We start from the raw sequence: 26,356 nt of genomic DNA on the forward strand, positions 1-26,356 counted from the left end.
TCCAGACATCATATGTGCGGAGCAGGGTCATGGGGTCAAGGCAACAGGAAAGGCCAACTGCTCAATGAAATGGATACAGCCGCTGGCATGCTTTTTTCTCAACTGGCCCCAGGGGCCGTCGGGAAGGCGCTTTTTTATAACAGACACATGGTTCTGCTCGCAGCCAGCCCTAATGAAACACATCCGGGCTCTACTGAGTAATTAAAGGTCCTTTTCTGCTGCATTCAATGCTCATTTTCCCATTTTCCATGAAGGACAGAAAGAAACAGACAAGGAGGTGTGAGTCGGGAGCGCTTACCTAGAGAATGAGCTGCAGTTGTTTTGGAACTGAAGAAACGTCCCAAGCCTAAGTCGCCCAGTTTCACCACTCCAGTGGCTGTGATGAAGACGTTAGCGGGTTTAATGTCTGTGGAGAGAGAGTAAATGAGAGTTTTAACGACTGATCACCATAACAAAACTAAATCTGCAACCTTTTTTTTTTTGTACAATGAAGGTTAATAGAGCTGTTACTAACAATTTGGATTTTTTTTCTTCTGCTGGCCCAGTCAGGTCAGTTGATTTGATTTTATGTGACCTACCAACATTTTTAATGTCCCAAACAGAGGAAAATTATGCATTTTTCATTTTTATACTTCCAATAATTATTTCTATTGTACTAGTTATTTTATTATATAAATATTATATTGCATTATATAAATATTCTATAATATTTAACGCCCCATGTTATATTATATTTATATAACAAAATAACAATAAAAAAATAATTTTAAATGATATTCTGATTTCTGGTTGTTATTTTATAACATTATATACATAATATAAATTATAGAGATATTAAATTATACACATTACAAAATGTATGTGTATATATAAATTTATACATACACACACATAATTCTTATTTTGTGCAAAAAATGGATGTGAGAGATCAATAGTGGTACGATTTTCAGAGGCAACACAGCACTTTTTGTTGAGCCCTAAACAAACACAAGGGGCAAGTACACTACTTTGTGAATGACACGCATTCAAATACTGCGGAAAACTGCAAATCTTTGCAGATTGTGTGAGAACCTGTTGATGGCCTATATAAATGTTAGGAAATGTTTAAGAAAGGTTAACGGAAAGGTTAGCATTAGCAAGGTATTATGCATCACGATGACTTTCAGGAGACCAGCCAATACACAACGGTTCTGGAAGCATGTGCTCGTGTTTGATGTCAGACACCTCTGGACATGAACTTTTCCAACAGTAATATATACATACAGGCCAGGTGGTTAAGAAGAACAAGATCCGAACTGACTGCCGCCAAGAGTTTACAATCAACAAGGGAAATGATCTGAAATGTAAACCCGTGGCTTGCTGTAACCTTTACCAGTTCTGCTAATACACAGACTCACACAGGTCTTGTATGTTACAATACTTCGGCAAGAGTTGCATAAATTCATGGGAACTGGAGAAGATGGTCTCGGTCGCCATGGACAGTTGCGTCATCTTGCTTGTTTTCAAATGGCAAGAGGTTGATGCAATGAGCTCTGCAGTGTGTCTGGTCAAGCTTGTGCATAGCAAAGACCTTAGAGTATCGTCTCTGAGCTGATGAGAAGCAGATGGGAAGTGGAACGAGTTTTTTCTTCACAACATACAATATAGTACAATGATGATGAAGTGGGGGGGTCAAATGACTGCACAGGTGAATCTCAATAAATTTGAATGTCGTGGAAAAGTTATTTATTTCAGTAATTCAACTCAAATTGTGATACTCGTGTATTAAATTCAATGCACACAAACTGAAGTAGTTTAAGTCTTTGGCTCTTTTCATTGTGATTATTTTGGCTCACATTTAACAAAACTCTCAACAAATTAGAATGCTTCATAAGACCAATACGAAAAAATATTAATAATTGTGAATTGTATGTTAATTTATTGTACATGTACTCAATACTTGGTAGGGGCTCCTTTTGCTTTAATTACTGTCTCAATTCCACGTGGCATGGAGGTGATCAGTTTGTGGCACTGCAATCAAGCACACCAACACGATGGTCATTTAACCAACATTTGATGCTTTTGGCAGTGTGGGCAGGTGCCAAATCTTGCTGGAAAATGAAATCAGCATCTTCAAAAAGCTGGTCCGCAGATGGAAGCATGAAGTGCTCCAAAATTTCTTGGTAAACAGGTGCAGTGACTTTTTTCAAAAAACACAATGGACCAACACCAACAGATGACATTTACTCCAAATCATCACAGACTGTGAAAACTTAACACTGGACTTCAGGGAACTTGGGCTATGAGCTTCTCCACCCTTCCTCCAGACTCTAGGACCTTGGTTTCCAAATGAAATACAAAACTTGCTCTCATCTGAAAAGAGGACTTGGGACCACTGGGCAACAGTCCAGTTCTTCTTCTCCTTAGCCCAGGTAAGATTCCTCTGATTTTGTCTGTGGTTCAGGAGTAACTTAACAAGAGGAATGTGACAACTGTATCCAAATTCCTTGACACGTCTGTATGCCTTGACCCCAGCCTCAGTCCATTCATTGTGAAGTTCACTTAAATTCTTAAAATTGATTTTGATTGACAATCCTCATAAGGCTGCGGTTTTCTCGGTTGGTTGTGCATCTTTTTCTTCCATAATTTTTCCTTTTATTCAACTTCCTGTTAACATGCTTGAATACAGCACTCTGTGAACAGCCAGCTTCTTTGGCAATTAATGTTTGTGGCTTACCCTCCTTGTGATCAGCAGTCTTCCCCATGATTGTGTAGCCTGGTGAACCAAACTGAGAAACCATTTTGAAGGCTCAGGAAACCTTTGCTGTTGTTGAGTTGATTAGTTGATTGGCATGTGACCATATTCTAATTTGTTGAGATGATGTTGGTGAATTGGTGGGTTTTTTGTTAAATGTAAGCCAAAATCATCACAATTAAAAGAACCAAACTACTTAAACTACTTCAGTTTGTGTGCACTAAATTTATTTAATACACGAGTTTCACAATTTGAGTTGAATTACTGAAATAAACTTTTCAACGACATTCTAATTTATTGAGATGAACCTGTATAATAAGTTGGTTGACCAGCTTATACATGTATGTTTTTATTTAGATTTGTTTTGGTAGTTTTACTGTTTTGACAGTTGAACTTTGTAAAACTTCAGATTAGTCACAATTATCTCCTAGATAACCCAACGACTAGTCAATATTGAAAAAGACAGTTCTCCTCACCAGAAAACACATGGACATCAACCTTTTAGCAACTTGTCCACCCTGATGAACATCATTGTGAGTTTTTTAATTGTAAATTCGGTTTACAGAAATACATGGTAACATTTATTTATCCATCTATTAACCATCTTCTGTCAGACTTCAACTTTACCAGTGTTCATTGTTTTGTTTTTTTTTGCCGCCAAATTTCCAACAATTTTAATAGGAATTCACAAGATCAGGAATCTTGAATATTTTTTCAAGTTGGTAATGTGGATTGTGTGCTTTACACATAGCTACACTATTGCAATGGGGAATAAAAAAAATAACATTTTTAGTCTAGAAAATTTAGCAGGAAGAGAACTGTAAAGGAAGAGTTCGCCAAAAAATGTACTAACCCTCAACCCATCTAATGTAGACGAGTGTTTCTTCGTTGGAACAGATTTGGAGAAATTCAGCATTATATCACTGACTCAACCAATGGATCCTCTCCAGTGAATGGGTGCCGTCAGAATGAGAATCCAAACAGCAGATAAAAACATCACAATAATCCACACCACTCCAGTCCATCAAATAACATCTTGAGAAGTGAAAAGCTGCATATTTGTAAAAAACAAATCCATCATTAAATTGTTTTTAACCATTGCTTCTGGCGAAAACATGAGTCCCCTATCCATAATATTGTTTACTCCAGTGAAAAGGTTGCCTTGTCTGATTCAGGAGAGAAATATACACAGATCAAGCACTGTTTACAAGTAAAAACATTCCAAATGGTTTTAAACATATATGTCAGTGGATTTTGATGTGAGAGGACAACAGGGGATGGACTTTTTCCACTGGTATTATTATGGACTTGTATTTTGATTTGTATTTTTGGCAAGAAGTTACTGTTTAAAATTGCAACCTTAATTATGAACTTGTTTCTTACAAACATGCAACTTTTCACTTCTTAAGATGTTATTTGATGGACTGGAGTGGTGTGGATTATTGTGATTTTTTTTTAAATAGCTGATTGGACTCTCATTCTGATGGCACTCATTCACTGCAGAGGACCCACTGATGAGCAAATGATGGAATGCTGAATTTCTCCAAATCTGTTCAGATGAAGAAAAACTGGGTGAACTATTCATTTAACCCCTTACTAGTAACCCCCCTTTTTTGGCATGGAGACCGAAATTACATACCCAAAATAAAAAGGTTTCTGCTCATGATTCTTTATGACTAGATACATAATCAACCTTTGTTCACAAAGCTGACACTTTAAAGTTTACTGTTCAGGAATCAGAATCACTCAGACTGTTATGATAATAGAGATATATAAGCTCAAACATAAAAAAAAAAAAAATATATTAAAAACATATGTTTTAAATGTATTTAAAAAAATTTTGATGTAGGAAATGAGTTTGAAAACACAGTGTAGCTAAGGCCACAAGTCTTCCAAGACTTCATAAAAAATTTCATATTCGAATCGTAAAACTGTGAATTTTATGAAATATTTTCTAAGGCCATGTCATGTGTGTTTTTAGAGAAGGCTAATCAGATTGATTTATGGCCCTTGTCATCTCTGTAAGATCTCACATGTAAACTTTCCTGTGCTCTTTGTGTATGTTTAACTGTTGAAAACTGCCCGAATCATGATTGTATTGTTCTCACCAAACGGTTCTTTCACACCTCAGCCAAGTATGACACATTATCTGCATTATTCTTTTATCATTATTCTTTTGTTTTTATTCCACCTTTATTAGCCTTGATTGTGGTTTTTCAGGCTTTACAAAGCAACAAAGCAGCGATCTCACTTCAGTCTCTCTTTGCATTTAGCCCTTATTTATCAAAAGTCTTACTATAAAAATACAACAAAACATTTTCTTACGACCTTACGTGAATTATTGAGACAAAAATGCATTATGAAGAAGAAAAGCACCTGCTATTAGTAGCATTGGTGCTAACGTTAGCATCAAGCTACATCTGACAATTTATGAAATTATTAGTACACTTTTACTCAAAACTCACTTTAAACCCCAATCGAGTGTTTATAATAACTTCCTTTAGCGATCAGGGGTGGAATTTGGTCGTTTACTGTTCTAAAAATATGTTATTTGTAGCCTTTTTCATCGCTGCACAAGTTAGCATTTCCGATGTACATTTTCGATTTTTTTTATAAAAACGCCCCAGATCTCAAGAAATTCTCATACCAAGCTTTACTATCGTAATCGCGGGTTTATTATTCGGATATTTTGTGTGTACAGAGGTGTTTTAGTGTTGTTTTGGCCAGATAACTACCAGGAAGTGTGCAGGAAGCATGTGACACGATGGGGCGGTGTCCAGATATGAAACTCTAAGATTGACGTTTGAAAGACCCAATCAGAGTCTGAGTCACACACCGCACGAGCTGTGACTACTGCACGCACACAGAGATCGCTGGGAGAGGCTGTTTATCATCTGATCGCGTAAATCCGTGGAAAATGAATAGTAATGACGATTCTGTCTGAAGAAATATGAAGTAAACATCAGTAAATATATCCATATATCTCCGCAGATATGCATCTTTGGTCTGTAAATCCTTATTGACGCTGTTCAGTGAGTCTATGTGAACACAAATAAACCGCTCTTGACGTGACTGAATATGAGTGAGTTGTGAATTTCTATTCAAAATGTGGCATAATACGGATTTATTATTTTGCACTCCTGACATAAATCACTAAATATCTGTCACTGCAACAATGTTTTATCAAAATATTGGTCAAATATCGAAGCTTGAGTCTTTAAACTTTCCATTGATGCACAGTTTGTCCAGATGAAGTAAGACAGTGATGTTTAATGTGCTGTGAAAGTGAAACAATAATAAACTGGGGCCGTCAGCGATGTTTGCACGCAAAGGGGTTAAGAGTCAGTGAAAGGGTAACTTTTTTTTTTTGTTAAAATTCCCTTAAAAGCCTGTTTCTACATGTACATGTCACTAGATGTGTGTGTGTGTGTGTGTGTGTGCACGTGTACCTCTGTGCATGACACGGCGGGAGTGCATGTGCTCCAGTGCACTACATAGCTGAACAAAGTACTTCCATACTGTCTTCTCAGGAATCAGCCGTTTTTGTTTCTTGAAATGCTGCAGGCAATAAACAAATAAATAAATAATTATGCTGTGATGACAGCATAGACTTTTCATAGACACATGCAATCTTCGTCAACCCAGAACACCAACATTTTACTTTAAATGTTTAGCAGTCAAACTGTTCACCCTACCTAAATGAGCATTTGAAGAATTACGATGTCTTAATATGTAAAGTGTCTTAAAAGCTCAGCATGGACCCCTGCTACTCTAAAAATAGCACAACAGGATGACCATGAATGTGAAGGGCTCTGGGTTCGACTATAATCTGATGCAGGCACTAGATTGAAACCCCTCAATAAACTTTCCTTCCCTTTTCATTTGAAGCAACTGCAATGGAAAACATCTGAAAATTGTGAGTACAGCAGGAGCCTCATGGGGAAACAAACATTTGGGGAGGCTTTCAAGATGCACAACAAGCACTGAGAAACATCTCCATGAATCTGATACAATGCATTTTAATAACGGCAACAAGATCGTTACATTACAAATGCACAATATATCTTAACATAGTAGTTACTGGCTGATATTTGTGATTCTATCAGTCAATACAAAGTATTAATTAGCCAAAAAACGTATGCTAAAGATCACAGTTTAATTTCAAACCTTTATTAATATTATTTCAAAATACATGGTCAATATATTATTTATCCATTTTTCCAAGCTGTATTTTCAGTATCATTACTCCAGTCTTCAGTGTCACATGATCCTCCAGAAATCATTCTGCATGTTTATTTATTTAAACAAATGAACAGCAGTGTGTATATATGTTTAAATTCACTAAAATACTGTAAAACATTCATTGTATTTCTAACACTGATAATGTGGCGTGACTTTCAATCTAGTTCTTTGTGAATCCATTATCAGAACAATTCTCTAATGAATTACCAATGAATTTAATTCAAAGCACCAACTCAAACAATCTGCTCATAAATCAGATAAAATATATATGATTCAAGGATTTAACATTTTTATATCTGCACAATTATTTTCCATGACTGCTGTAAAATTATCGAAAGAAAGATTTTACGGAGAAAAATTTGACAAAAAACCCCAACCCGAGTCCTTTTAAACGTTAACATGTTTTTAATATAGTGGGATTTTCACTAAAAAACATATTTGCACAGACCAATCATCTCTGGTTTCTCTTAAACACAGATTTCAAGTGTGTTTGGCATTACATTTCACCTATTCCACAACAGAGCACACCATTTTTTATTTTTTTTTAAACAGATGTTTTAGCATCACTGACAATTCTGCTCAGTACTTAATCAAGCTAACATCTATTATTCTCCTATACCACTGAGTGGGATACAGCATCAAATTATCCTTTTTAAAATTCTGCAGTGATTCTAAGCTTTTAGCACGGTGTTGTCCAGCGCAGTTGCTTTAGAGGTCCACGAGTGCACGACCTCGCTTCAAAGCAGAAACTAATATGACGTTACGTTATTAATTAAGACAGAATGAAGCTTGCTTAGTCAAAACGACTCCGTAATTATGACCTTTTCACATGCAGTCTCAATAAATGAGGCTCCGGCAATGAAGTAAACCTTCTTGTCGAGGCAGTTAAAAGAGTTTGGGAATTGTTTAACAAAACAAAAAAGGTTATTTTAGTGCGACGTATTACATCACTGGGCGAATGCTCACTCTGGTCATTTTGAGCATCGTCCTCACTCGTACCTCTTCGCAGAAATGATCAGAACGGTGGTGAGCGAGCGAGCGGACTCAAGCCCCAGAAAACCTTGGCCCACATCCAAACAAAGCTGGTGGATCTATTCTTCCCCTGCCTTTCTATTTGCATATCAGAGGGCTGTTTGATGTCAATGAGGGAGAGCGGCAGCCCCCTCTGTGCCTTTAAAAAGCAAACACGGCACATGCAATATTCTGTAAGTACATGCAAATGAAGGGGCCATTTGATTTCATTTGAATTCCGAGATGGACAGAGAGAACTAGGGAGGGGTTGACAAAAAAAAAAATTCAAAAAGAATAAAAAGCTTCTGTTTTACATATGGTTCAATGTTCGTTCGTATAATGCTGAGCGGATTAGCTGCTGTATACACCTTTGGAGTTGCACTGTTTAATAAAAAAATAAACTAATTAAAGCTCTGCAGAGCAGAAGGGCTGAGAAATCCAGCGGCGCGGTGGAGCAGACCGAAGTCGGGATATTTGCGCAAGCGTGCATTATGATGCATATGTCGAAGGCATCATCACACGAATCTGTCCTGTTCCTCATTTACTGACACAATTCTACTGCAAACGCTTTGTTTGTGCTGGTAATGATTTATGCAGGAGGAGATTTGGAAGTGAGGGGTTTTACATGCAGACCATTAAATGTGGAGCATCAGGTTGTAAATGCGAGCTGTAGGGTTGTCAGGAGGAAACAGGATGACTGAGCGAATCGAACGTGTGGAAGCTGCATGATACGATTGGTGTAACATAAGCAAAGGTATCTTAAAACATGGTCGGATGTATATCATTTTACCTTTGGTCGGTAGACTAGCAGCTGGTATGGTGGGAATACTCTGGAGGAGGAAAAAGGAAACCGCTGACAAATCGGCATGTGTCCTTACCTTTATCATTTGTGAGAGGTCCCCGGCGTCTGCGAGTTCCAGTACTATATTTAGCTCGTTCTCTTCAATGAATGACGCGTGGTATTTAATTACATTGGGGTGGTTCAATTGCTGTGTAGAACAGGGACAGAGGAGAATGGCAGAATGTCAGTGACTGTTTAAATATTAACAAGACTCTGTGGGTCAGGAAAGCCTGCAAATAAGACTGCGACACAAACCAAAGCAGATGCTTGTATGAAGGTAAACGTGATATTATTAGAGTTAGTCTGCTCTCTTCAAAATCAAATGACTTGAATGGAACACATTTATGACTACTGTGGTAATATCAGAAAAAAAAAACTGAAAAAAGGGTAACAATTAGGGTTGTCAAATAATTTGTGAAGTGTTAATTATGGTATAAAATTTAATTAAATAAACTAAATAAACTCCAACAATGTCCAGTCAAATAATGTGTGTGTGGGTGCATTTGTATGTGGGTATGTATATATACATACACACACATAAACATAGATAAATATTATATAGTTATTATTCAATTATATATATATATATATATATATATATATATATATATATATATATATATTATTTTACAAAAATACATCATCAGTGAGACAACATTTTAATCTAGACATCAATGCTCTACCTCTAATTACCTTCTGAACATCTTAAAACAATTTAAATTATGTTCTTAACAAATGGTCTTCTGGGTGCTCCAAATTCAAAAAGCCCATCTTGAAGTCCCTGCATAAGACTTGGCCCGTGCACTCATTTAATTTATGTCCAACAGATTTCATCATCAACCAGGCAAAATGTACAGTATGTATCTGACAATAACAGCACAGCTCAAGCCACATGCTTTGATATATCCTTTACATATGTAGCACAAACAGTGTAAGATGAAGTTTAACACTAAGAGAGATGGGTTTGTTCACATCTCTTAAATATGAGCAATAGCATAAGTGATGATTGTCCTAAAAAAAAAAAAAAACAGCTAATAAACAGAGGAAAACAAAAGCACTAAATTGCTTTTGTAGGCTAGCCAGCAGCAGTGCTTGGCAGATGAAATGGTCCCCTCCGCCCAAGCCTTCAGCTTTTGGCTGTTTCCTGTTGGTTGGTCAATAAGTTGCATTCGGTTCTTGCACTAAAGACAGTTGTGGGGGTGGGGGTTGCAAAATAAAAGGAAACAAGTGTATCGAGACAGGCAAAGACCCTCGTGAGTGGGAGGGTGTCGTGCCCACGCTACGCGCTGTGACACAGCAGAGGGGATTATTAAAGAAATGTTCATGCCCCACGCTGATATAGGGGAGGACGTGCACGCCTCTGTCGCCATCCTGTGACTTTCGTTAGATGTATTTTTGGATCACACAGCTTCAGTGAGTGTGTCAACCCCATTCTTGCTCCCCCTTAGCTGGCACATCCAATGTGGCGGACATGAAACGCAGCATGATGTTGACTTTAATCACGTTAAACACTATAATTTCACTCTTGTTTTCAATTGGGAACAATATTAAGCCAACCCTCTGTTTACGATGACGCCAATTAGAATGACAACTATATTATGAGAAGCCACACTTGTGCGTTCTGTTAGTGATTTCGCAATCCCGTTGCTTCCTCTCGAGTCTTGAAATGCTAATAGTTGAGGGTTCGAATGGACTGCAATATAAGAGGAAGAAATCAACTGAGGGCGGTTACGAAATCGGTATGATACAAGTGTTTGCGATTTCTGAACGTAAAGACCAAAACATTTCTGCATAACAGTGAACGTTTGTTTACGATGGGAAACGGGAGTGGTTTCAAAGTGACAGAAAAACAAATAGACATATAGGCCGGGGAGGGGCGGTTTCCCTCATTATTTTGATTTGTGACTCTTTCTTATTTTCCCCCAGCTTTGTCCACTGAGGTAGAAGGCATGAGCCTGTGTTCTATACAAACGGCTTGTTAGTGGCTTGAGGAGAGCTGGTTATAATGACTGAATTCATTAGCACCAGAGTATAAATTAATGTGGAAAGGAGACAAAAAAGGGGGGAATGAGAGACAGGAAGAGGAGGAGTAACATGGTAGGAAGACCAGATTTGTGGTACTCTCTGACCCGAGCGCATTCGATTGGCAAAGTGTCGTTAAGAAGCGTGACGTTGACCTTTATCACTCCGCTAGCAACGCGACCTCTCCACCCTCCACCTCCGCTTCCTCCAGTGGGAATAAATGTATCTCAGGGGGCTTGAAAGTACCACCTTGCTTCTTTCTCTATTCTCATAAAGAGTCTGGAGGTCGCCGGGTCACTTTACTGTCAGTTGCCACAAAAATTGTTCAGAAGTCGATGATATCCAGCATGTGGGCAAAGACAAAGCCTTTTGAATCATTAGCTTTGTTTTTGAAGTTCATTTGAAGTTCTCAACTTTGTCGTTGCTGCCACCCAGTTGGCCGAAATTCGTCAACTTTTGTAGAAAACACATGACTTTGGGTCACTTTGTTGCGGGAGATCACCGTAAGTGTGAACAGCCCTTTTGTAAGATAACTACTGTATATACAGTACAAAAGAACAAGCATATAAAAAATAGCAGTGAGAAAAAAGGCAGCAATTATCTCGTCTCAAAGAAGATGGAGAATTGGCTCCGCAATGGATGCAATCAGAGCCAAAACAATTAGCATGACAACACCGAGAGAAGTGTGTGCGCCTGCGTGTGTGTGTGTGTGTTCAAGGAAGGTTTATCCGACAACCGATTCAAAGACACAACAGAGCAGAGTGAGAATCCAGACACCTCAGATCAGCTAGACGTCAGCTCTTATTGGAGTTGTCATTAACTTTCGTTAGTGCTTGTGCTACCGCAAGCAGCAGCCTGTTCAAGGTGTTTTGATGGTGGTTTGATGAAATCATTTTTTATTAGAAAAGAAAAAAAAAACCTTGTTAAGAAACATCAAATGACTCCTGGGAGAACGTGCTAAATGTCCTTTATATTGTAGTGTTACCTGCATACTCAAAATAAATACACAGACATAAATAATAAAAAAGTAGTCATACATATTTTAAATGTGAAGGCAATAATATAATAATAAAAATTATTATTATTATTATTATTACTATTATAATTAATAATGAATGAATAAAACTATATATGGATAATTATATAAAGCCATTTATCATATTTAAGTCTCTGTGCCCAAATAAATGAACACAAATTCCAAAGTGGAAAAACTGCTTGCCTTAAATGCTTATTGTCGAAAAACAGTATTTTGTGGCACTGCAAAGAAAATAAAAAAATCTTGGCCTAAAGGAACGACACAAAAAGGACCGTGTTCTGCAACAGAAAGCGAGAAGAGAACGGGGAAGAGAGAGAAAGAGAGAGAGAGGGGTGGGGAGAAAGAGCTGAAGGTCTAATCCAGATCAATCTCTCTCTCTCTCGCTCGCTCTGTTTCTCTGGTATCAGGTCTCGGCAGAGGCACCTTTAGAGATCCTAATAGCAGCACATGGTGTCGGTCTCTTTTCTCTGGTTTCTTACCTTCAGGAGATCTATTTCTTTGATGCAATCTTGCCGAGCTTTGGCATCCATCAAGTCGAATATCTATCAAAAGATCAAAAGGGAGAGAGAAAGAGAAAAGAGTAAGAGACATAAAGACAGAAAAAGAAAAAGCAAGCAAAAAATGTTACTGGTACAGGGTGGTAAAGCAAGAAGGAGGGGGTCTCACTGAAACCCAGGACCCCCAAACTCCTGCCCCACCACATCTACACCCCTGCAGCCTCAAGCGTCCCTATTTTCCCAGATTCACCTGTGTTAATGGCTCAGGAAAACTGTGCGAGAAGACAGAGCTCATTTTTAGGTCATCCAATTTTATTTAATGTTTGTCCAAAATACTTCAAATTGTACTTAACATTTAAATGCTTCTAACTGGTCAATCACAGCACTTGGTTTTAACCAGTTTAACCAGTACTAGTAGTCTTATCACTTCATGCTTTCCTCCTCCTTGCAACTCAAATCAATATTTATTTAACCATATTAATTAATTTATCTTTCAAATAATTAATTTGACTTTAGTTACTAATTAAATACTATATTTTCTATCTTTTGATTTTCTGTATTTATTTGCACTTCTATTTTATTCATTTATTTATTTATTTGTATTGATTAATGTATTGGTCTTTGCATGTATTTATTTATCTTTTAATTTATTAAAATTACACATTATTATACATTTAATTTATTTAAATGTATTTATCTTTTTATTACAAATGAATATTTATATACTTCTTATTTATTTGTATTAATACATTTATCTCATATTTAATTTTTGTATTACTATTTAAATACAATTGCATGAATATTTGTTATTATTTAAATTTCAAATAAAAGTTTCATGCTCGCATTGATGATAATTTATTTTGCTATAACGGGCTGACTTTAACTTATGTCATAGTTGTTGTAAAACGAGCTTGTTTATGCTGTTTTCGAATATCAAAGCTGATTATGCCGACAGTATGTTCGATGTATCTGTTAAAACACTGTTTTGATCAAGTGTAAAGAGCAAACAGAAAATGTTATGAGCATCTCAAGGCAAAAGTAAAAAAAAAACAAACAAAAAAAACTTTGAAACCTAAAGAGAGTGAAACTAGTCCGAATATGACATTATTCCAATCGTGCAATCAGGGTTGCACAACATTTGCGTCAGGAAACATCTCCTATAATAATTATCCTAATCACAAAAGGTGGAAACGTTGCCCATAGTGGACTTCCAACCGGACAGCTTTGAACCACGTACAAAATCATAGAGATTGAAGTTGATAGTTGATCTCCAAAAATCTGCATTGCAATAAGTATGAAATATTATGTAACTGGAGCTCTAAAGTTAGCATTTTAAATTCAATACTATGAGAACACAACAAGTGGCATGAATGAACTGCATTATGGGAAATATTCACTGAATAAAGACTGTCACTACCTGTCATTTTTAATGGCATATACAAAAATGTCCATTGTTTGTGGGCTCCTCATTAGTGTTAATAAAGTCAGTGGTAGTGATAGAGTCGACTGTTGTGTGTGTTAAGAAAGCAGAAGCGATGGTAACCGGGCACCAGTCTTTTAATCTGGAGTTTGCCAATTATTTCTTCCAGCACGTCTGCTCTGCACATCCAGAGGAAAATGTGGAGCTTTTTTTGTGCTGGCTATGTCTATGAATATGTTTTATGGCAGAAAAAGAAACCGATTCAATCGTGATTATCAGCGCAAAAAGCCAATCAGATGCCTGCTTCCGTTTAAACTAAATTTTGTAAATGTATTAATGGCTGCTTCTATAAAAAGAGTGTTTTGGTGCTTTCCAATCAGTCAATTCAGTAATGTTTTACAGTGTAATATTTTTATGCTCATTCTGATTTAATGTTCCCCAAAAAAACAACTTTGGATTAAATCATAAAAAATGTTTACAATTTCCTTCAGCTGTATAATCATGTGTTGCAGCAGAACAAATAAATCAAGGTAACAAACTACAACAAACTGCCATCCAAACATGAATCTCTCAAAGCAGCGTCATGCTTCAGCATTCATTAGAATCAGATCACATACCAAATATTCCTATATATTTATTTGCAATTATTTTGACATGAACCAAATAGAAATGAACCAAGAGAAAAAATTACCGTCTGCAGTAATGTTTTCTCTTGGTTCTAAATAAATGTGACTTATAGTCCAGTGCGACTTATATATATATTTTTTCCTCGTCATAATGTATTTTTGGACTGATGCGACTTATACTTAGGTGCGACTTATAGTACGAAAAATATGTTACTTGTTTATCTGAAATAACAATGCTATAGTCAGTTATCCTTTTTCGAAAATGTGTGTTCTAGGCTGGAAGTCAGTCTCTGTTTTGGTTTGTGAAACCCGTCCACTGTCAGTTTACCCAATTGTATTTCGGCACCATGGGTTGCCAGTTGGCGGAAAACAGCATATTTAATTTCATTCATCATCAAGTGCGCTCGTTACTGTTGGTGTCGCCAATCTGGCAACCCACGCGCTGTCAAGTCTGAGGAGGAGGAGCCGGGTGAAATAAACCCTCTCCAATATTTTTAATTTGGATTGCAATACTTAGTTTGACCACTCGCTGTCAATCCTACATACGACACCTTTAACAACATTATTAAATTGTGAAATAAAAATTATTGCAAATCAATACACAGTAAATATTTAATCACAATATTAACATTTAATAATTTAATAAATTAAAACGACATTTAAAAATGGCATTGTCAAGCAATTTCAGAGCAAACACATTGTCCAAAATATGAAGAATACATTGAAAAATTATATAATATATATGTATATCTGTTTTGTCATTTTTACTAGTTATTCTCTCTCTCTCTCTCTCGCTCTCTCTCACTCACTATCTATATTTTTTTTTATTAGTCTTAGTTATTTTACTTGCTTTGAAATGAAAATGAAAAATGTTTTTGTAATGGAAAGTAATGGAATGTTTACACCAGACTTAACTGACATAAAACAAACATAGACATTTCATTGCAGAGATACTGTAAAATATACATATTTCACAAATAAAGACACAGAGCATGAAAAGTTCTTACCTGCACTTTTTTCAAAGCTACTGGTGTATGATCTAGCATGTATGTAGCTCGATAAACCTCGCTGAACTGTCCTCTTCCAATCTTTTTTTCAATGTGAAAATTGGCTAAATTGTTATAGCCCAGATCCTGTTGGATTTTCTGAAAGTGAAGAACAAAACAAGAACATTTCAAGAAAGCGAAATGCACATCACACAGTTTTCATTTGTGCTTTTCATTCATCGTAAACTTAAAACGACAAACCAAACATGTCCCCACAGATCGGCCATTGCCAGGCAAACTCCATGATTGTGTTTGTTTATACGCCAAGAAAGAAGAAAACTCTGGAGGGCATCTGGGAAAGGTGTCATTAGGGCGATGTGTCAGGGCGAGAGAGTGTGGAAACGAATCAACAAAGCATCCACTTTGAATCCAAAGCACAACATGAATCTTTGCTGTATACTATCTGGATGAATCAGGCGAGTGGTAACATCCCTACTTCTGAAGTGACTTATGCTGGACCAGTTAGTGGAGATGGTGTGAGCAAATAAATTAATTAATTAGCCTTCTGACCTTTAGAGGCTTTTCGAGTGTAAACTTTAATTCCACAAACGTTCTGGCAACTGGAGGTGACAGACAGTGGAATGCAATATGTCATGGCGAACTACCCGAGGATGGGCATGAGATGGCCTTGAAGGCAAATTACATTGTGAAGATGTGAAAGGGAGGGGCAGGATGACACAAACCTATTTTTGTAAACATGTTGAATCTCTTTTATTTATAGTCATGGAATATATTTCCATGTTATGTTTCCAAATCAAGCTTAAGTTTCGCTCAACTCCCCGAAACATTCAGCGATTAGGATATCCAGTCATAGCAACAAACGACAACTTGATGTGAATGGCATCCATGTCTGTCTTACAATACCAGAATACTTGGACGATCTGTCAAATCCATCAATATTATTGTGTAAAACTGTCTGATATATATATATATATATATATAATGGGTTGAACTGAAATAAATGAGTTGCAAGAAGCACTGCAGCTTGAATAGACACCGGAGGGGTGGATGTAGATCAAGGGGCAAACCAATTTAAGAATTTCATTGTTTTCTAACTTGACAGGTTTAAGGGGGGAAAAAAAGGTGTGAGCCAAAGAATTGCCCCATCCAATTAACACACTGAGGTAGCTTGTTTTTCCATGTGACAACACGCTCTCAGCCCCTTCTTCCAGGGACACATCTGGCGCAGCAGAAGCAGCGCTCTATTTCTGCCACCGCAGTGAAGACAGAAAGCTGGATCTGACTAAATTTAACAATATCAAGCTAATATTTTTAGCTTGATACCAAGACACCAGGTTTTTGGTGTCAAATCCAAAGAGGATTATGAAAAAAATGGTTATTTGAGCAAAATAACAAGTTGAAAAATTCATGTTTTTTTAATGGTTATACAAACCAAGAAAAAAATTAAATAAAACACCTATGGGGTCAGTGACACATGTTTTCATTAAAGGGGGGGTGAAATGCTCGTTTTCACTCAATATCCTGTTAATCTTGAGTACCTATAGAGTAGTACTGCATCCTTCATATCTCCAAAAAGTCTTTAGTTTTATTATATTCATAAGAGAAAGATAGTCTGTACCAATTTTTCCCAGAAAAACACGACTGTCTGGAGGCGTGACGTGTGGGCGGAGCTAAAGAATCACGAGCGCCAGTAGGCTTTTGCGTTGAGAGCATGTGGAAGCTGTGACATTACCGTGAGGAAAAAAACATCCAAAACAAACCACGGCTAACAGTCAGATTCAACGTATATTTATGATCCAGAATCAGATCCAGAGGCTGAAATTTAACAAGAGCAGCATCAGCAACAACATCTCTATGTTGTATGTACTGAAACTGTATATATTTGCTTAGCGGTTTTGGAAAATGACAAAGTTCCACTTTATGTCGTCTTTTTTTTTTTCTTTGTCCATGTTTAGCATGGGAATCCAACTCTTTAACAGTGTAAAAAACTCAGTATGCATGAAATAGCATTTCACCCTCCCCCCCCTTTAAAAAAAAGTGTTGTTATGGTTTACTTATGCTAAAACTATTAGAAACTAAAACTATTAAAATAGTGCTAAAATTATAAAAATAGTTTTTGTAGATTAAAATCTCAAATAAAGCAAATATTAGATTAAAACATAAATAATGAAAACGAGAAATGCTGGAACATTAAAATATTATAACAGTATATAAATAATGCTAAAATAACACTGATTAGTTAAAGAATGTAAATTACTTATTTTTAATGACATTAAATAAATATATTTATAAAAACCAGGGGGTGCAGAAAAACAAAACAGGAAATTACATCGTAGTGGACCCACACAAACGTCATGTGGTGAAATTAATAATAGATATAAAAATTAATTCAATACATAATTAATAATACATAATATTTATGTAATAAAAAACTTTACCTTAGAAACCTATTTTCTTATAAATATTTACATTATACTTGAGTTACACCAAATGATTTTGGACTTGAAATTGTAACTTTTGAAAATAGCATACATAACTTTCGAAACCATATGATGCCCACATAAACACAAAGAGTGCATTTCTAAGAACTTTGCAATAGATTTTTAAAAGATTTTGCCTTTGTTTATTGTGGACACTATTTTGTCATTGACCCACAGCTGATAGATATGTATGGTGCTGATTTGGTCAGCAGCGGATGGTCCGCAGAGGGCCAAGGCATTGCTTTCACTCCCTGCATAGTCGCTTGACAAATGTTAGCATGAGCCTCTAAAGCGGCATGACAAGCGCATGCTGAGAGCAAAGTCGAGCTAATGTGTTCTGGCATGCGGCTCACTAATCACACATTTACATATGCAATGACCTACATTTGCATGTCAGCTCGCGCACTGTCCGGCCTGATTAACGACGGGCACCTCCCAGCGCTGGGGAGGCCGGCATAGCGGCGGGAGGAGGCCAGAGGGTGGCGGCTTTTTTGGCAGCCGAAGGGACGCACTGCCAGCCAGGATTAGGTCTGACGCGGCCTGAGCTCCAGACACTTCATTAGAGGTAATCTGTTTAGCAGTGGGCAGTGTATGTAAACTTCACAGGCCATTTGCGGCACCTTTCTGCCCCCTGGCCTCGCCTTCAAAGGGCAGCAGGGGCGCCCTGACTGACAGCTTGTCTTATCCGTGGCTTTGCACTGTCACACAATTTAGAGCACTGAGCTGACACGAGATGAACCGCAGCAGCCGAGGATCTCCATGACCGCCGGGGTCACTCGACAGCGGCGTGACACGGTTTGTACAGATTGCAGCTTGCAGGAGGGGCGAGAGCTCAAAGGGCTCGTTGCCACTCTGCGTGAAGCGGAGAAAACAAAAATAATCCACGGAGGTCAGGGGGAAGGGGCTTGAATTGGGAAGCCAAACAACTTTGACACAAAACTTTGCAATAAGACACAGTCACATTAGTGAAATGTCAGCAAAATTGTGCAAGCAAAAAATCTGCCTGTTGTCAATAGTGTAGTGATGCATGAAGTACAGCTGACAGAGAAGTTACTTTTAAACCAAGCTGTTTTCTGTTGGTCAGTGTTGCAATTTGTGTGACCAACTTGAATGAGCGACATCTGCATTGGGAACTTTTTCTCCCTCACACAAAACTGCTGATCGTCCAGATTTCTATAATTACTTAATATTGCTTGCAAAATTTTGCTAATTTTGATTTGACACACTCAGATAAGTGAAATGCACACGAAGAAACGGTCTATTGTTAATAGCATAGCAGTGCATAATAAAGCACAGCTCATGCAGAAGCCACTCGCGTACCAAGCAACTTTTGCTAGGTCAATGCAGCAAATTCACGTGACCAATTTAAATCTGTGCAGGGAACATTTTGCGCCTTAACTCAAAACGACTGGATTCCACCCAAGTAAAATTTTGATGAGCAATGGTAAATGGAAAAATGCACACTAAAACATTTTGTTTCTTGTTTAGAGCTATTTCTCTCTAGAGGTCATGATCAAAAAAGATGTATATTTAATTTAAACTAGATTTATGCAATCTCTTTTACCCTTATATAATAGCTTGTCAACATAAGCCACAATTGTTATTGCGTTATAGTTGTTGTTCCAACTCATCTGTGTTGTTTTTTTTTTACCTGTGAATCAACAGGTATGTGCAGTGTTGCCACCTTTGAGTAAAAAATAAAGTATATTTTAAGCTTTAGTTTTGAAGTGTCACTTTAGTCAAAAAAAAAACAGGTCAGAGGGGATGGAAGATGCAGCAGAGCATGCTGGGTAAATGACTGAAAGGGACAACACATCACAGGAGCAACAGCAAAGGATGGAGGGTTGGCCACTGGTGACAAGTGTAAAAAGAGAAATGCAGACGTGTGGCCACATGACAGGGGATGCAAGACAGGAGGAGAATGACTGAGGACGGGGCGGCAGCAATGTGGAGACTAGGTGTAAGCTGACAGCACAACACTGCCAGCGGCTGCCAAGGAAAGGACAACCGAAGTGCTGAAGAGGTGGTAGAGTTGCAAGATGTTGCTTGGTGGTGGTGGTGTTGGTTGGTGGGTGCTGGAGGGGGGATCTTCGTGGTGGTGGTGGGGGAGGGGGCAAGGAAGGAGATCCTGTTCGCATCTTTTTCATCAACATCTCTCTTCAGGCCCAACCCATGCAATATTTATACCTTCTTCACCCCACTCCTCTTCAATCTGCTCAACTATTTAAAACTATTGCTTTACAAGGGATTTCACTTCGTCAAAAAATCTGCCGTGACGATTAAAATCGGATCCGAAGATCTCGCCCTCCTACTCGCTCCAAGAGCAAATGCGCCATCAAATATGCACGCCTTACCGACTCATCCGGCATCTCCTATGCATATCCATCAAACCTTGGGGACTTGAAGATATGATATCAGCGTATGCTGGCTGCATACAAAATTCAGCATTTTTGGTTGCTTTTTTTCTTCCAAGGGAATACAAGCCGATCTTGGATGCTTGTTGAGAGTCTTGTATGTCATTCTCTTAAGCGGTTAAGCTGTTAAGGTGTAATCCATTGCCAGAGTTACCTTGAGTGTTGCATTCAAACTTATGTCAAATGTCTCTCATGCTTTATTGATGACGGTGGGCCTGTAGTTTTCACCGCCTGGCTGTATTAAACAATCATCAGATTTAGTACAACAAGACCATTCAATGTCTTACTGAAGGTCAAGCGATACTGCATTTTGCCTAATTACTAATGTTTTAAAAAATTCATATTCCAATTTATTGGCCAATACCTTATAATAAAATAAGTATGTTTAAAAATTTCAAGACACTATATGAGCCCAAAACTTATGAATTTCCAAAAGCAGTTAATTGTTTAATCAAAACTCCCATAAATAATTGGAACCAAACCAGCAGGGATGGAAATTAACTTTTTTTATTATTATTTTTTTTTTATTTCTAAATCTACCAGCCACTCAATGTTTTTACCAGCCACTTTTTTGTTTTTAACCGATGTGTAACTGCATGTGAAAATTAAAACTACAAGATCTACAATACTTAAGTAGTTTATTTAATCTCAAGTCTCAATGTACTTTTTTAATGCACAGAAATTTTTTCGTACGCATTAATAAAGTTGTATTTAATTCCAAAGGAAAGGATTTTTATTTTATTTTTTGTGGTTGAAGGAACACGTGGGGAAAAGTCAGTTCAAAACTATCACTGAAAGAATTCTCGGCTCGCAAACTTTTACGCCGTCGACAAACGAACGCACGTTTTTAATACATTGTTTTAACGCACTCGTCACGCCAGAGCTGTCAAACATGTGTAGCGATACAATGTTGTTTCTACAAACAAAAATGAACAGCGTAACAACTTACTAGCCACAGAGCTAACTTCTGAAAAAGTACTTGAAGACTGGAAATAAAATGCATCCCCCGGACAGCAGTTATTAGACATGCGACCGATAATACTGTTTGTTAGTTTGCTTATTATGCCGTTAAAAACAATAAGATAAATACAAACTGTCCATATAATCTAAAATGCTGCAGAATGCTGGAGGAGAATGAACTCACCGGGGTTTGACAGAGACGTTACAGTATGCGGAAATTTGTGTGCGATAACAAATTCAACTCTTCACGCGATCTTGTATATCATGAGCGCGTGCTATAAAACGTACTGTAAATAACCAACAATTATATCACTCCGCCAACTCCACTGACTTCAGCTGCAAACATTGCACTGGGAACAATGCCGCCGTTTCGAGCTCGGCTTACACTGCCTCTCTCCACAGAGCTGCTTCGGATGATATTACACTTTATTGCGTGTCGTACACACACCAGGGATGGAATTTAACTTTTTTGTCCAACAGCCGGGTGAAACAGTATGCGATTTTTATTTACCCGCCACGGTGGCCGGTAGGTGAAGTGAGTTTACCCGCCACAACACAAAATCACCCGCATTTGCTGCAATCCATCCCTGCAAACCAGTATTTAGAAATGTTATCTGGAATATCATAAATACTGGAATTTCTCTATGCTTGGGTCTTTCCATCCCATTTAAAATATTTAAACAAAATATTTAAACAGTATGTAAACATACTGATTTTAAAAAACGACTGGATTTTTCATTTTCCCCTCGTTATCTGCAAAAGTCAACATATGTTTAAACATAAATCAATGTATGTAAGACATTTGATGTTTGAAGTTTAAACGCAACGCTCAGTGTAAGTTTAGCTATAGATTACTTCATGTCAGGTTAATGATTACTCTTACTTTCTAAACAACAAAAAATTAAAAGTCAAACCTAAATGCTTTTTTCCAAGTAAAAACAAAAACAAAGCTTAAAAATCGGAATTGAACATGATTCTCATTTAGAACTAAGAAAATGAAATACCAGAAACAAATAATTTTTAATTAGACTTGTCAATGGCTTTGATTACGTTAATGTTCTTGAACATTTTTTGTTCTCTTCCACTGAAGAAAAAAAAAAATAATAATAATTTTTTTTATTAATCTCTCTTGATAAATTAATTCCCAGTGTTTCAATCATATGATACCAATAACTTTCATGTCTAAGCAATGACAAAGAAATCGCTAAGGCCTAGACCCAAGCAATCACCAGATGATGTTTTTATATTGACCAAATAAAACAAATATATACTTTCACCAGATGGAAAACGCAAGTAAAGTTTCTCTTTCACAAGGCAAGTTTCTATATTTTGCTCTTCTATAATAAAATAAATACAAATATTTATATATTAATTATATAATTATTATTTTTAATTATTATTTATATATTTATACAAGAAAGATGCTCCTCATATAAAATAGATCAAATAAAACTTTTATTGTATTTGATAATCAAATGAAGACTCCAAAGGCTGGTATCGGCAGTCATTAAAAATGTTCAACCTCTAATTTAAACATAACTCATGACCTACCACAAGACGACTTACAATAAATGAGTCGGGTGATTGGAGGGAATTAGTCTGGAGGGTATGAAAAGAAAGTCTGACAAAAGAGAGATTAAGAGAGCGAATGAGGAAGAAAGAGAGAGCAAAAGACTGCTAAAAGCAGCAGATTTCCAACACCTCTGTCTCTGGCACTGGAAACACATGATGGCTCCTGTGTGCTTGAGGAAAGAGCAGAATCTCATTATCACCTCTCACCCGGCACAGCGGAGAGACAGCCAGAGCAGACCACCGCCTGTCTCTCTGCGGGTGGATTGACAGACACGGGGAGATTTGACGGGGGCAGATGTGCATGTGAAAGAGGGCGACAGGCTCGTGCTACATGCTGCTAAGCAAGCAGGTGGTGAGTCAGGATGGTAGACGCCAAAAAACCCCTCAAGTGGCCTTGTAGAATGACTATATAAAGAGATTACAAAGAACGTTTGGCTAGACTGTATGTGTGTTTGTGTTTATGTATGAGTACACAAACCTGTGGCTGAAACACTGGCACTGGAGACTGCTGGCCTTGTGATTGGGCGTCCATTGTAACAGCAGCGTAACAGCAGCAGTCCCTTACACCCCTGTGAAACAAACAAACAAACAAAATAAGATGCATCGACCATTCCAGGCACGGCTACAAGAACAAATCCTCCCTCCTTTAATGATCTCCAGTGGAGGCGGATGTGTGAACCCGGTAATAGAATTAGGGTCCAGAGCAGCGCTCCTGACAATCATACACTGCCGTGGAAACAGTCGGCCAGCGTCACCTCACCAGAGGAATCCAATCCACTGAGAACGACACCTTTCACGTTAATGAGACCTGTCAAAGAGCCACGACACTGGAGACCCTTCAAATTGAACAGTAAAACTCAATTAAAACCTGTAGCCCATTTATCGAGCACCAAGGCAAATTATTGCAAAAAAAAAAAAAAATCTCTGAATGTCTGTAACCAAACACAATGTGGTCAGAATATAAAAGACACTCATTTAAAGATTTCATTTAACCAAATTCCAAACTGGAAATTAAAAATTAACTTTAGGTAATTAAATAAGTAACTAGGCAATAAAACTGTTTGCTATTCAGGGTGTTTTCTAGTGAAGTTTCTCAATAATGAACTGCTTCTAGGGCTGCACATTTAATCAAAATTACATCGCAATGGCAATAAATTGCGATTAGGCATAAGCTGCAATTGAAGCAGTTCTGTGATCAGCAGTAAATCTCCATTTAAAGGCCAGAGGGAGCTCTCACGCTGAGAAAACATATGTTCCAAAGAAGGAATCCAGGAAGTGCCTATTGCTGCAGCCAAATAAACAGAAAACTTAACTGCTTCATTGATTCAACGTGACTAATAAACACACAACTATGGCAATATCTGGTTTATCTGAGTTCTTAATCATTTTTTTAACATAATAAAGTATATCTATAATTAAATGCTAATCAACACTTAATGCTTCAGATATAATGAAGTATTGTGTGCCTTAATTATTCTGTTTACGAAGCCACATCATCTCACAGAAAGATTTATTTCAACACTCGACTGACGTTATGAAGTGAGTTTGGAGTAAAAACATGTTATTAAATTTGGTATTTTCACATGCTCTCAGATGAAGAAGCATTTACTACACAGAGCCGCAGTTCACTGAGAAGATACGCAAACAGCTGTCCTTATCGCAAATTATTTCTTCAATTTCATAACGCGTTTTGCATAGTTTGTCAAAAAACTATGGCTCTGTGTAGTAAATGCTGGTCCAACTGAAAGCAGGTGATGGGAAATTTACTGTTAATCAAAGAATCTTCTTTACTGGTTAAATGCGCATGACAATCACGATTAATAATGCAGCCTTAACCGCTTCTAAATATTTCAGTTGAACACATTTTAAATATTGTTACCATATCATAATTTTTGGTTGACAGTAGCCATTGACTTCCATAGTATTTTTGTCCATACTAAGTCAATGGTTACCATCAATTGTTTGGTTACCAACATTATTACAAAATATATTCTTTGGTGAAAATTGTTTTGGCAAATATTCTGAAGGTTTTTTTATTATAAACATTTAACATCTTGCATTGTTTTGTTTTAGATATCAAGGCAACATTTACATCAACAGAAGCACTTATTGTTTAGTATGTTCTGCAAGCACTATAAACTAGAAATGGATTCCTTCTGCCTCTAAATGAAGTCAGGTTTTGCAAAATACTAAAGTGCTCAAACTTAGACTCATGCCTCTTTCAGTGACCCAAAAGTAAATCCAGTGCTTTTAACATTCATTATGTAGTTGGACTTAAATGTGGACTCACTTTTGATTTTTGGAATGAAAATAAGAAAAATTTAATTAGTAAATACTTCAAAAAGACACATCCATGCATCTTAACTTTAATATTTAATATTTTATTCTTTTTATATTTTATATTTTTATTATATTTTATTTATATTATTATTTTATTTATACTTTATTTTAGCTTAAAACTGAAAGAATTTTGGCAAAACTTTTAATGTTTTTCTCACTAAAAATCTGGTAAAAAATGTCTACTAAAATGTAAAGTAAACATTTTCGAAGCAGATTATCAGCAAAACAAAAAGTGATCCAAACCTAGTGCACATTTACAGATTAACTGCAACTCTAATAATCGGCATCTGCCAATTAGCTAATTAACAACAAGTGGTCATTCCGTCTAGTACCAGAAACAACATACAAGAACCTTTTCAAAGAAAAATGTATATTTGGTTTTAAAATATTTTTGGCAGTATAAGAATAGTTTAAATTGTTATTTTTAAATTTAGAACAAATTCAAATTACATTCAGAAAAATTTTCACATTTTATTCTGTATAATTAAATAATAAAATGCCTGCTCTCTAGATATGTTTTGGGCCACTAAATTAAAGAAAACATATCGCTTAATTACAAACTAACTTTTACACACACACACACAAAACTATAAATGCATCGATCCGATACTCGGGATCTGTATCGGCTCCGATACCTGCATTTTCTGCGGATCGGGTATTGATCAGACAAGACCGATCCAAATCCGATATACTATTCTGGGTTATTGTCGAGCCCAAAACCCCAATTGAAGGCACAAAAACATTATAAAGCACCAAAATGTTTTCTTGCACATATTTCAAGTGTTCTGAAGCTGCTCCATAGTTCAAATGTGAGGTAGAGATAAATATTGAAGTCATTAAACTCAAGTTCACATAAACACTTTCCACTGTGCCTGTCTGTTATCCTCCATTCAGTAAAGAATCTGCATGTTGTGTTTGGTTACAGTAAAAACCATGAAACTCTCTTCAAGTGCGCACATTAATTGAGGTTTAAAACTGTTCAAAGAAAAGGCTCAATAAACAAATGCACTGATTTAATACATTCCGTATCAAAATCTCTTCCCTTTGTAATATTTATGTCTGGTTCGCAAATGAATCGTTCGATTTAACTGGTTTCTATCTTTTGCTGCTGAACTATCCATGAACCTAGTTTATAATAGTATTTTGTCAGAGTA

General features: G+C 36.9%; 1 protein-coding gene across 2 annotated transcripts in view; it reads right to left on the reverse strand.

Annotated features, from left to right (window-relative positions):
• Positions 1-26,356, reverse strand: part of nek7 (NIMA-related kinase 7) — a 64,983-nt gene that overhangs the window by 23,952 nt on the left and 14,675 nt on the right. For both annotated transcript variants that reach the window (XM_052539283.1, XM_052539282.1), the window contains 6 exons: positions 23,341-23,431; positions 15,437-15,574; positions 12,366-12,428; positions 8,866-8,976; positions 6,184-6,292; positions 299-406 (listed from right to left, as the gene is read on the reverse strand). In XM_052539283.1, coding sequence (XP_052395243.1) covers positions 299-406; positions 6,184-6,292; positions 8,866-8,976; positions 12,366-12,428; positions 15,437-15,574; positions 23,341-23,394 — 583 coding nt within the window. In that variant the 5' untranslated portion in view covers positions 23,395-23,431. The remainder of the gene's footprint in view (positions 1-298; positions 407-6,183; positions 6,293-8,865; positions 8,977-12,365; positions 12,429-15,436; positions 15,575-23,340; positions 23,432-26,356) is intronic.

This window comes from Carassius gibelio, chromosome A22 (genome assembly GCF_023724105.1).
Source record: "Carassius gibelio isolate Cgi1373 ecotype wild population from Czech Republic chromosome A22, carGib1.2-hapl.c, whole genome shotgun sequence".
In the NCBI taxonomy this organism is placed as follows: domain Eukaryota; kingdom Metazoa; phylum Chordata; class Actinopteri; order Cypriniformes; family Cyprinidae; genus Carassius; species Carassius gibelio.